The following is a 13326-nucleotide window of genomic DNA, read 5'->3' as shown; positions in this document are numbered from 1 at the left end:
GGTGGTGGTGATGTGTGTGCAGTGCGGTGACATACATATTTGTCAGAACTATTGATTTTAAATGGTGTCCACTCCTCCCTGTCTACAAGAGACCGCAGTCACTTTGACAAGGGATGGTTCCCCCAGAAATAGAAAGGCAGAAATGTTCTGTAAGTTTTCTTACTGAACTGTGAATGAAAATCCCCCAGCTCCACGCCTCTTGGGCCTCTCTTATGCTGAAAGGTCAGCAGTTCAGCAAACACATTAAAAAAACAGATTTAAAAAAAAAGGCTTCTCTTTTTTTTTTCTCACAGCTGGGTTTCCGTTAAGCCCTCCAGAATCAATCATGAATAAAGCAACAGACAGATCTGGAAGAGGAAACAACTTGATTTTTACTGGTAATAAAAATAAACGTCAGGGGGCATGAAAAAAACGATTCCGAAACTTAGCAGTTTTAAACGATGACAGACAGTTACTATCTCACAGTGAATACGGTCTGTTTGCCAGTAATTCGAGAATTCCTTAACTGAGCGGTTCTGATTCAAGGTCTCACAGAAGTTGTAGTTGCATGGCGGCCGGGGCTGTCAGCATCGGAACGTTTGGCTAGGGCAGAAGGATGCACTTCTCAGGTGGTTCGCTCACATGGCTGATGACAAAGGAGTTACTTGCATGTCCTCTCAATAGGACGGATGCTGGCTTCGCCCAGAGAGTGACCTCGGTTTTTGATGACCTCGGTTTGAATGCTATACACTGTGGTGAAGTGAATTCTCAATATGCCTCTTCTATCCATTTCTCTACCACTCCCACCAAATGATGGGCTGGAGCCATGCAAATAACCAGGAAATTGGTCAGTTTTGCCATTCCTCTGGGCGTGGAGACCATAAAACAGAGCCAAAGAGCAGGGCCAAGACAGAGCAGAGGAGCAGTGCAGAGACCCCTAGGCAGCGCAACAGTGAGGCTTCCCCGCCCACAGAGGCAGAGATCAAGGACCACGTGACTGACAGCCTGAGAACCAGAGAGACTTGGCTCCTGGCTGAGAAGAGGCCCTGGTCCCAAAACTTATCCTTAATGTTTTCTGACCCTGGCTTGTGATAACCTGTTTGTTTCCCTAGTACCTCTTAACTCACTGCCATCAAGTCAATTCTGACTCATAGCAACCCTATAGGACAGGATCGAACTGCCCCTGTGGGTTTCCAAGATGATAACTCTTTACGGGAGCAGCAAGCCTCCTCTTTCTCCCGATTCCCCTCATACGCCCCAGAATTGGGAGTACTGACTACGAGAGCTGCATGGCTGTTGCAACAAACTCTCATACCCAGCCAGAGACGTAGACTCTGTGAGGGAAATGGCTGCTGTCAGATCAGGGCAAAAGAAGGATGGAGGGTGGAGGTATGCCTGACCTCTGCCCTGTGGTAATTAGCTTTGGGCAGGTGTGGAGTTGGATTCTTCTTCCTGAAGCCAAATAAGTAATTGCTTACTTGCTATATAATAGGTCAGCCCTAGTCACTGTGAGAAATGACTGCAGGAGAGGGTAAATCCCAGTGTGGCAGTTACATAATTTCCACATCAACTTGAAGATACAAAAGTGTAGGGGTGGGGTCTAGTCTGTCAGGTCACAGCTGACACGGCACCTCCTGGAGCATAAGGATGTTCCTGGGATCTCTCCCCCCCCCCCCCCTTTACCTTCCTGCTATCAAGTCACTCAGAGAGCTTCCAGAACCACTCCTATTGGATCCATGGGATTTTGCACCCACCAGCTGGTGATGTCCCTGTGTTGTGCACCATTGTGTGCGGCTTCGGGAGTCTGAAGAGGGTTTTATTGGACTTAGGACCTAGTATCCTACTGATGGACTTGTTCTGGAGTGGCCTGGGATGTTTTATTGATGCCCAATTATTCCTTAATATAAAGCTCTTTCTTATATAATATAAAGCTCTTTCATACATGAGTGTCATTGGATTTTTTCTCTAGTCTACCCGACCTAACACAACCAGACATGAGCTTCATTGCCTTATGCGGATCATATTGTTTGGTAATTATTTGCACGTGCAGCTCTCTCTCAGTTTCCCCCATACAATTGAGGGCTCCTCAAGAGCTAGAAGATCCCCACAAGTGCATCCCTAGGTAACCTCATGACAGACAGAAAATATTGAAGTTGTCGAGGATTTCATCTTGCTTGGATCCACATTCAGTGCTCATGAAAGTAGCAGTCAAGAGATCAAACAATGCATCGCTCTGGGTAGATCTGCTTTACAAGATTGTGTTTAAACACTTTAAAGTGTTTAAGAGCAAGGCTATCGTGGTATTTGATGACTAAGGTGTTTCTGACCCAAGCCATGGTATTTTCAATTGCCTCATAGGCATGTGGAATTTTGACGCTGAATAAGGAAGACTGAAGAAGAATCAATGCCTGTGAATTGTGGTGCTGGCAAGGAAAGTATGGACAGGGCTGCCAAAAGAACCAACTCGGTCTTAGGAGAAGTATGCCCAGAGTGCTCCTTAGAGGCAAGGATGGTGGGACTGCGTGGCACATGCTTTAGACATGTCATCTGGAGAAGGGCCGCATGCTTGGTAACGTAGAGGGCTAGCGAAAAAGAAGGCCCTCAATGAGCTGGGTTGACATTTGGCTGTCACAGTGGGCTCGAACAATTACACGGGACTGGGCAGTGTTAGGTTCTGGTGTACCCAAGGTCACTATGGGTCAAAACCTTCTGGACAGCACCTGACAGCAATAGCAAGAGCTAGACTCCGTCTGTGTCATGCAGTACCAAATAAACAACAGGTCACAGAGTCGAGATGGCATCAGAAAACGAAACTTGCTAAATGAAAGAGAACTAATGTCCCAATATCGCTCACTATAGACCCCAACCCTCCAATTTCCAGTCCCTCTTATTACCCGTGGAAATCATCATGGAAAAGACATCAGCCCAGTCTCAGGGAGTTCTGTGGGGCCAGAGAGAGGAAGAGTCAGAATACATTATATTGTTTATAGAAATGCATCTCCTAAGAAATGGAAAACAGTGCCAGCCATTATTTTATTTATGGAACCCAAATCAAATCACAAAGATGCAAAGACCCAAGTAGGAGGAAGTTCAGCAGATAATTAACTAATCAGAGATGTCTTTCTTGTTCCCTTTGAACCTAAGGTTTTTACAAAAAGAAGGCTGTGTTTTACAATTAATTCCTGATCTAAACACGTAAATTACTTTCTCCCCCAGAAATGCCAACACCCTCAGCTTAATTGGCTGATGCTGAAAAGTCTGCCAACGTGGGAGGGAAACCAGACCAGAAGCCAATGGCTGGAGCTGGGAGGAGGAGTGCAGCGCCGGGCCGGAGATATACACGGACACCAAGGGGAGACCAAGAGACACTTGGGAGCACAGGTGGGCTTCTTGGAGAAGGTCTATGGGGTTTTCAATGCAGATTTTTCAGAAGTAGCTCATTGGGCCTTTCTTCCTAGTCTATCATAATGTGGAAGCTCCGTCGAAATCTTCTCAGCATAATAGCAGTCCCAAGCCACCAATGACAGGTGATGGCTGTACACGGAATGTCTTGAATTGCGTTGCAATAGATTGCTCAGGGATCTCCTGCATGTTGCTGTTCTTGTTAGGGGCAATCAAGTCATCCAACCCATAGCATCCCATTTCAAGACAGAACAAAGCACTTCTCCATCCTGTGTATTCCTCACCATGGTTCCTCTGCCTGAGCCCATTGTTGCAGATGCAGTGTCAATCCATCTCCTATATAGAAGGCAAGCATTCCACTGCTAATTCACCACCGGGTTGATAACAAACAAACCCACGGCTGCCAGTGTGATTCCAGCTCCTGGGACAGAGTGGAACTACCCACACGATTCCCGAGGCTGTCAATCTGTATAGACACAGACGGCTGTATCTTTGCTAGGTTCCTGCGGCCAGCCTTTTGCTTCGCAGCCAGCACTTTCACCACTGTGCCATCAGGACTCCTTGGTGGCATAATAATAGCTACTATTTATTGAGCCATTGCTCTATGCCACATACTGTGGGAAGCACTTTTCATGCATTAACTAATTGTTCATTCTCAGAACCACCTTCCAAATTGAGGATGTGTACTCTGATTTACAGATAAGATATTAAAGGTCAGAAAAGTGTAGCAATTTGTTCAAGGCCATACAACTAAAGAGTCCCAAAGCCTGGGATGTGGATCGTGGATGTGATTTGACTCAAAGATTCTGCTCTGAGTCTTGAACTATTCTCACAAAACCACTTAGAGATGACACACTTGTCTCGTTGACCCATATACAGGAGTATGTGCCAACCAAGGTCTACCTGCCTCCTCCAGGGGGCCTGGACCTGCTAGAGCAAACCCTATTCTGTGCCAGAGCAATTCCCCATCCCAGACCATCCCCACCCCCACTACCCCTCGAGATATCCCACTCCCAACCTTCCAGCTCTGGCCTCTTTCAAGATAGTATCCCTCCAGAGGGAGATTGGAGGAGGGGGGCTCGCATGGGAGCAGGGCAAGCCATTCTGTAGCAAAAATACGGATTTGATGTGTAACCCTCCACCCAATTCAAAATAAGCCATTTTGTTGCTTTGTTTTAAAAAAGAATCGCCTTTCACCTCCTTTCACCCTCTTCTCTCCAGTGTGGCCTCAGGGCTGAACTGAGATTGAATGGGTGTTGGGGAGGGTCTAAGGTGCCCCAAGGGTCCCAGAAAAGCAGCAATGCTTCTGTGGGAGACTGGTAAACTCGCCGATCCCACACTACTCAGTGAGTTCAGATCCAGCTTTTGACTTTGGAATAATTGTAGCTACCTTTAAAAAACAAACAAACATGTGGTGGGCGTTTCACGAGTGGTTTCCTCCATATTTAAAAGAATGTAATCCTCCTCCCTCCCCCAAATGATTGGTCCCATTTTATAAAAGAGACACCGTGGACAATCGTCAGGGCAGCAAGTCATCGTGAGTCTGGGATTTGAACCCGCCAAGGCCCCAGATCCCTTGTTGCCTGGGAGCAGACGAGGGCGGAGCTGGGGGGGCAGGGGGAGGGGTGGGGTGGGGTTGGGGAGAGAGGGAGGGCGAGCTCCGGGTCGTGCGCCGTGACGACAGCAGGTGCTGTTTCCTGCAGCGCGCTTGCTCTCAGCATCTTTCCTGGCTTTCCACCCCCTCCGCCGAGTGGAAGAAAAGGGTGGGGCCGCGTCCCTGCAGCAGAGGCGGCGGCGGCGGCGGCGAGAGAGGCTGCAACCGCACTGAAGGGGGGCGGCGGCGGCAGCAACGCCCAGTCTCCGCGGGAGGCGATCCCCTCCCAGCTCCGGAGGCTACGCTCGCACGCCGGTGGGAGGAAACAGAGCCGGTCCTCGAACCCCGCGGCCACGCTCCGGGCCCTTTCTCTGCGCCATGGCTTAAGCCCAGCCCGCAGCCACCTCTCCGCGCGTCGCTTCGCTCGGCCGGGGTCTGCGCGCCGCCGCAGCCGCAGGGAGGGGCGCGTCCCAGACGCCCTCGCCGCCGGGGACTCGGGGACGCGGTGCCTCTCGCCCTTCGGCGCCGCTGCCGAGCGCGCTCCGGACACCTTTCTTTGCAGGAGGATCGTTTGTCGCCGGCAACCGAGGCGAGGGGCTCGCAGACTAGCCCCGCAGTGGCTTGGCGGGCCCGACCTTGGGGTCAGGCGCTGTCCCCGGGTGCTCTCTACAGCAGCAGGACAGGGAGCGCAGGCTGACCAGAAAACCCCGGTGGCCGCCGGATTGGCTGGAGGGCCACAAGGCTGAAAGCAGGGGGTCGCGAGACGTGTTCCCGAAGCAAGAGGGCGAAGCAGCCTGGGCAGCCAGCATCATGGCGTGGCCGTGCATCACGCGGGCCTGTTGCATCGCCCGCTTCTGGAACCAACTGGACAAGGCGGACATCGCCGTGCCGCTGGTTTTCACCAAGTACTCGGAGGCCACCGAGCACCCCGGGGCCCCGCCGCAGGCGCTGCAGCCGCCGCCGCCTCCACAGCAGCAAGTGCCGGCGACAAACGCGCCCCCCTCGGCGCGCGCGGTCGCCATAGAGACTCAGCCGGCCCAGGGTGAGTTGGATGCAGTTGCCCGGGCAACAGGGCCGGCGCCCGGGCCCGGCGGCGAGCGCGAGGCTCAGGCGGCGGCGCAGGGCCGCAGCGGCCCGGGCGCGAGCTCGGCGTCCAGCGTGGGTCCCGCGGACTCGGTGATGCGCCAGGACTATCGCGCTTGGAAGGTGCAGAGGCCCGAGCCGAGCTGCCGGCCACGCAGCGAGTACCAGCCTTCCGATGCGCCCTTCGAGCGCGAGACCCAGTACCAGAAGGACTTCCGTGCCTGGCCACTGCCGCGCCGCGGGGACCACCCGTGGATCCCCAAGCCCGTGCAGATCCCCGCGACCTCCCAGGCCCCGGCGCCCAGCCTCGGGGCGCCCAAGCGCAGACCCAAGAGCCAGGAGCGCTGGCCAGTGCAGGCTGCCGCTGAGGCCCCGGAGCCGGAGGTGGCTCCGAGGATCGTCCTTGCGGCCGGAAAGTCGTCCGGCGGAGATGAGCGCGACACCCGAAAGAAGGCCGGGCCCTCCTGGATGCTGCGCCGCGCAGAGGGGCTGGGCTCCGAACAGACCCCAAAGCCGGCGCCCCCAGCTCAGGCGGCCGGCTCCGAGGGTGGCAAGGGGCGCGCGGTGGCAGATGCCCTCAACAGACAAATCCGAGAAGAGGTGACGAGTGCCGTGAGCAGCTCCTACAGGTGAGACGCGGACCGCCGCTCAGGTTCCTCTTTGGAAACCGCCCAAGACTCATTCTCCGGGTCTCAGCTTCACGTGCAGCGTGAGCTCCCATCCTGGGCCACCCCCCACCCCAACCCCACCCAGGTACCCTCCCGCGCTGGAAAGTAGTCAGTGTTACCCACCTCAGCCTTCCCAGGTCTCCCGCCTCTCCTTCTCCATCTTTCCCCCAGCCCCTCCTCAGAGCCCTGCTGCCCAACTGAGACCCTTAGCGATTTCCACCCGCCCCACCCAACTCACCTGCCGGGTGCTGCCCCCTTGCTGGCCGGGCTGCCACGCACAGCTTTGGAACCTTCACAGGGCCCCATCCTCCTGAGTCCAATGGACCGGGCCCTTTAGACTTCCCCACTCTCTCAGTCTCTGGGCGACACCCAAGTGCCACACCCTTCCCTAATCCCCCCGCCCCCCCAGCAGTTACAGAGGGCCCTTCTCGTTCCACCATTCATCTCCAAGTCAGATTCCTTTCTGCTCCTTATCAGCTATAGGCCACAACCTTCCCACAGGACCTCCCGCTCCTTTCTGGAAGACGCCATTACTAACAGACTTCTTTCGGGATTGTTCCCATGTAGTGATCTAACGTCAAACCGTCATCCCTTCTCGGAGCATATGCTAAGGGGCCCTGGTGGCTCAGTGGTTAGTCCTAGACTGTTCACCAAAAACTTGGGGTTTCCAGGCTGCTAGGAGCTCCTTGGGAGAAAACGCATACCCTGTGAGAACAGTTCTGTTTGGTCACCCAGAGCCTCTATGTGCCAGACCCCACTAGACAGCACAGGACAACATGACGTGGAATAGACTCACAACAACAACACTGTATATGGCGGGGGCTGCACTAGCCACCGTGTGGGGTCAGTGAAGTGGTTCAGCAGGAGAGCCCCCACTGAGTGCTTAGTACTTTGATTTCAGTGTACAGGATGCCTTGTGATTCTCAATCCCACTTCCTGCATCCCTCCCCTATGACTGAATCTGCTCGCTCTGTTCCTTCATCCCTTCTCCCTCATCACCTCCACCCCCTGTAAAATACTCTGATTCCACGGAAATGAATGGCTTCAAGCATGGAAGCCTCTCCCCATCCCACCCCCTTTTCTCTCTCTCTCTCTCTCTCTCTCTCTCTCTCTCTCTCTCTCTCTCTCTCTCTCTCTCTCTCTCTCTCTCTCTCTCTCTCTCTCTCTCTCTCTCTCTCTCCCCGCCCTTCTAGAATATTCCCTCTGCAGTGGCCTCAGGCCTTCCAGCCTGCTTTCTCGCGCTTCATCCATCTGATATCTGTTTCTGAATGCCCAGCTTTCTGTCTTGGCCTTATATTATAACCCCAATCAATTAGCTAATAGATCACAGTTGACTCTGCTGCCCATGTAACCTGGGCTTGGGGACCCTGGGGAGGCAGATGTTCCTGATGAATAATGGAGCTGGAGGGGTTCAGAGTATGGATTCTTTATCAATGCCACAGCCAGTCGCCTCCTTCCTGCAGAAGGGCGTGGTGGGGAGGACTGCAGTTAGAGTCCTTTGCCAAGACCCTCGGTGTCGCCTCATGGTCTGGGAATGGCCTTCTCCGCTGCACATGTCAAACCCTGTCTCATGCTGAGGAAGAAGGCAAGCATCCTCAGACAGCCTCTTTCCTTGAGACAAAATCCACCCCCGGGGTTTACCCTGGAAGGCATTTCCCAGTGAGAAAGGAAACCTAATCAATTGGCCCCTACTCCTTCTTCCCGGATTCCACTCCAACTTGGCGATCCTCTCTTCGGGTATTGTTATTGTGACCACACTCACCCCCCACATCCTCCCGCCCCAGGAGCACGCTGCTTCCATTTAAAACTCTGGATCAAGCAAGGACACATAACTCTTCCCTTGGCTCATAGCCATGAGGAGGTGGACGTTCCCAGTATCTTAAGTAGGCTACTTGGGGAAGGTCAGAGAAAAGAAAGGAAACAAAGGCGCATCAGAGCAAAGCCATACTCTCCTTCTTGGATCCTGCCATGGCTGGCTCGCTTTCATTCTTTGAGATCCCTAAAGGATGCCTAACTGCAGAGATTCTTGACCCGGCCTTTGCCACCACCCACTCCCATGCTCCCTCACTGTGGGAGGCAGTACTTACCACCCCCCAGGTAGGTGCTCCCTTCCTTCGCCTCTCTATGGTCTACGCCACGGACATATTTCAGATCTACCAACCTCCGTGGGAAGTCCTCTTCAGTTTTTTTTTTTTTACCCTCAACTTGGTTAGGTTTGTTGTGTCCATGAGTGGACATCCAGCTGCTCAAGGAGTGACCACACCTTTCAGAGACCAGCCAGTCTAAATGGTTTAGGTTGTCCCTTTGTTCCACAGACCCTCTTCCCCAAACAACATCGTAAAAGTAACCCTTCACAGCTAGAGAGAATGTTGCTGAACAATATCAATATCTTGAACAGACGATTTCAACATGCCTGGCAAATTTGAGGTGACAGCTAGCATTTATTTTTTAGTCTGGAAGAAAAAAATAGGGAAATGTACTTTGGATGAAAGTAGGCCTAACAAAATTAGATTTTCTATAAATTAAATATAGTATAAAGAGGGAAACCACCGTGATATTATAGGTTTATCTGGAACATTGATATTTCCTCCTCTGTTGCCTTTCGTTCTTTCTCTTGCTCTGCTTCTAGACATTTCCTGAGTTGGCCTAGGACCATGTCTGTTGTAGATGCACCATACATTGCCTTAGAAACCATGGAAGGCTCATTTGCATGATAATGTGGTTCACAGATCCTCTCTCCTATTCTACATACATCATGATGCGTTTACACCTCAGTGACTAGTTCGTCTCTTGGGCTTTACAGATGGCATCTGTCACATGGCAAATATGCAAGCCATTTCCTTAAATAGAGAAAGAAAATTCGATCCATAAGCTTAATATATTGGGAGAGACGGTGAAAGAAACCATTCAGCATCCGGAGTCATGTGTATGCCAATTTGTTCTCTGCTACAAAACACAGTAGACAACCTTGTCTGTCCTTTGGCAGGATGGTGTTTAGAAACCTCCCCTGCTTCACAGTTCCCCTAACGCATGGCCCGTCCCCAGTAGCCTGGGAGTGTAGCATCGGAGGCGTACTTTGGAGTTGTTCACAATCATAAGGTTGATTCATTCTTGCCATACTAATTTTACATAGCTGATATAAAATTGTGAAGCATGTGGGGTTTTTGTTTTGTTTTATTTCACCACTTTCAGTGGTAGGGGGTGAATGTCACTGGCCAACCATTTGTGACTTTGGACCTAGTGCACTCAGTGAGAATGAAATGAGGCATAACGAGGGGATTAAAATTCCCTTCCCAGCCAACCCCATTGCCCCAGCCGTCAGTTCGCAGGCAGAGAGGAGGGAGCAGATGCTCCCTATAAAAATGCTAATGCGAACCCTTTCCTGGAGAACATCAGCTGGGGCACCAGGAGAGAGAATTAATAAACCAGAGGCAAAATACTTGAAAAACGAGAGCAGAGACAAGGGAATCAGAAAAGGATCCTGCAATATCTCCCCTCCAGCATCCCATGAACGTTAGAGAGGTTCATCTGACTTAGTGGATGCTCTGCAGAACTTCTGCTACCTGTCCCTGAATTTGCTCCTGGGGTAGAGCCCAGGAAGACTTCAAGGCCGACCTCAGAGAACGAACCTGCAGTAATAGTTTTCCAGTTTGCCATTCCAAACCTAATGTCCGTGGATTTCCCGTTAATATTCTGTGCCCTTATCACTGTCACCTTGGCTACAAGATACTTTTGTCCCTGTTTGCCTCACCGCCCCACCACCATGAACGCCTGAAGAGAGGGGGTCGTAGTTTGTTCTCGGTACCTGTCACAGCCTCACGGTGTACCTGGGTGCCATCTCAATTTATTGGATTGAATGGAATGCTCAGGATAAAATTTACTGTAGGTTGTCTTCACCCCCATATCTGTTCTTTCATTGGATTTCTTCCAGAGAGCGACCACCTAGCCTCTGTGGTCTGCCAGCCAGGGTGCTGAGGAGGCCCAGTGGATGCTGTAACCCTCTGCTGGATGCTGGCCAGGCACTCGGGGTCGTGGCCACATGGCCATGTACGACAGAAGGAGACATTGGCCTGTTCTCGTGCCGTCCTCGCGACTGTTGCTCTGTGAGCCCATTGTTACAGCCGCTGTGCCAATCCATCTTGCTGAGCGAGGGCCTTCCTCTTTTTCATGACCCCTCTCCTTGCCAGTCCTTCAGGATCTGGTCCCTCCTGGGAACACGTCTGTTTCCCTGTCCTCCTTTCTAAGGGTCATTGCGGCTATAGTTCTTCTGAGACAGGCTTTTTTTCTTTCTTCTGGTAGCCGTGGTATAGTTAATATTCTCCCCAACACCGTCATTCAAAGACATCAATTCTCTGGCCTTTCTTGTGCATTGTCCAGTTTTCACCGCATCTGAGGCCGTTGTTATAAATCTTATGTAAGGAAGCCATACCTTAATCAAGGTGAAGTTCAAATCCTACAAGGCTAGCACTAGCAATACACGCCCAAATGGAGATGCACAACCAGAATCGTGCAGATCTGACTCTCACTGTACCCTCACTGAGCGCCATGTTGCTCAGCCTCATCCACACAGTGGGCTCACTGAGGAGCTTTGAAGAGACTGATGCATCGGTGACTTGCCTGGCGAATATGATATATATAATTCCCTGAGGCTTGAGTTGGGCAAATCCATATATGGTAGAGCTTGTCATATATTTAAGGCTGTGGTATTCTTAATGTTTTAATAATTTTCTTCATAAAAGTCTTCTATACACAATTCATTTTTAAGTTTTATCTTGTATGATTGTTTCATAATTGAACTGGATTTTATATGGAATGAGGTAGAGGACTAATTTTCCCCCATATAGAAAGTTATTTATCCCAAGATCCTTTTTTGGAAGTTCAATTTTTCCCAACTGTTTTATGATAGATGTATCTTCTATAATGTAGGATTTCCATATAAATACTTAGATATATGTTTAGGTTCTCGCTTCTATCCCATTGGCTTCAGATGAAGCCATGCTACCATTTTCCCCAAATTGTTTTAATTATTGTTCCTGTTGTGACGATTTTATTTGATTATATTTTCTATTTGTGCTTGCCAAAGTATGTTAATATTTATATACTAATCTCACATTCAGCAACCTTACCACATTCTCTTAATTAGTTTTTACTGTGGACTCTCTGGAACTAGCTATGGAAATAATGTATGGTTTTTATAAAAAGGCAATTTTCTGTCCTCCTTTGCAGTCGTTATCTGTCTTGTCGGTCTGTGTTGTTGCACTGACGAGGCCCAAAGGTGCAGTTTTGAGCAGTAAGAGCAATTAGGGACATCTGAGTCTTGGGACATGAAAATGCTTCTAAGGTTTCATCATCAAGTATAAAGCTTACTCTATTATGTTTCTCTGGGTAGACTGAAAAACAAATCCAGAGACACTCAGCTTGTGTGCGACAGTTTTATATCAAAGAGTACTTGTATATTAAGAAAACATCCCAGCCCAGTTCAGATCAAGTCCATAAGTCCAAGATTAGCCCATATGTCCTATACCAGTCTATAAATTCCTCTTCAGACTCACGCCACACATGCAATGATGCTGAATGCAGGAAGATCACAGGTCGGTGGGTGGAAAGTCTTGTGGATCCAGTGGCGGTTGAAGCATCTCAGTGCTAGCATGGGTCTCCACGTGGCTCCTCCAGCTCCAAGGCTCTGACTGCCATCAGCATAGCTCCATCTGGCTTGTCAACAAGAATGTGTAGTAGAGTGCTCGCTTCGGCAGCACATACACTAAAATTGAAACGATACAGAGAAGATTAGCATGGCCCCTGCGCAAGGATGACACGCAAATTCGTGAAGCGTTCCATATTAAAAAAAAAAAAAGAATGTGTAGTAGAAAGAGTGTGTGTCCTGCCTCAGGGAGGAAGACAGGCATTCCCAGTATCCTCAGGAGAAGGCCATGCCCACACAGAGGCATCAATGGCTATGACCTGATTGATAGGTGAGACTCCACTCCTTCACTCAAGTTGACAGGAGATTATGTATCTTCCACAGACCATCCCTTGTCAACTTGACACTTTTACATGACTCTCTAGCCATATTGAATTTTTAAACAAAACAAGAATAAAATCACATCTGTACCTAACAGGATAAAATGAAAATGCATATAATTCAATATATGCCAGCCTCCTTTAAGCACAGTATGCTATACATGAACAAAAGAACAATATTCTATACTCAACAATTGTAGTTATGTGAACACCAACATCTTAATCCTATGAATATCTTCCTCCACCTATGAAAGTTTGTAAGCCAGCCACTTCATGCCTTTATCCTCCCCATTTGAGTATCCAATTTCTATGCTGCCCACTTATATCAACCCAGTGATGTGAGGAGACATACATATTCTTTGATGTGAAGAATCTTCATTTCAGTTGGAACCTGTGAGTCTGCGTGCATAAGTAAAGTCAAATCAGAAGAGGTCGTCTATAAAGTCAGTAGCAATATGCACCAGTTTACAGGCTAAAAAATCTTTTCATCATTGCCTAACTTAGCCTCACCAGGGTGCCCATTGCTTGCCTCACCTTAGACCATGGACTCATCACAAATTCTCAAAAACCCTATCCCCC

General features: G+C 50.0%; 1 protein-coding gene and 1 non-coding gene across 3 annotated transcripts in view; both read left to right on the top strand.

Annotated features, from left to right (window-relative positions):
- Nucleotides 1–5093: 5093 nt before the first annotated feature.
- The window catches only part of MAP6 (microtubule associated protein 6), a 68381-nt gene continuing 60148 nt past the window's right edge, over nt 5094–13326 (top strand). For both annotated transcript variants that reach the window (XM_075546289.1, XM_075546290.1), the window contains exon 1: nt 5094–6687. In XM_075546289.1, coding sequence (XP_075402404.1) covers nt 5786–6687 — 902 coding nt within the window. In that variant the 5' untranslated portion in view covers nt 5094–5785. The remainder of the gene's footprint in view (nt 6688–13326) is intronic.
- Nucleotides 12464–12570, top strand: LOC142447461 (U6 spliceosomal RNA). Its single transcript, XR_012784161.1, has one exon. It is a non-coding gene; the product is annotated as a U6 spliceosomal RNA (small nuclear RNA).

The sequence above is a fragment of the Tenrec ecaudatus genome, chromosome 4 (genome assembly GCF_050624435.1).
Source record: "Tenrec ecaudatus isolate mTenEca1 chromosome 4, mTenEca1.hap1, whole genome shotgun sequence".
Classification (NCBI taxonomy): domain Eukaryota; kingdom Metazoa; phylum Chordata; class Mammalia; order Afrosoricida; family Tenrecidae; genus Tenrec; species Tenrec ecaudatus.
The sequence above is the reverse complement of the archived record's forward strand: the minus strand, read 5'-3'. Positions and strand labels throughout refer to the sequence as shown.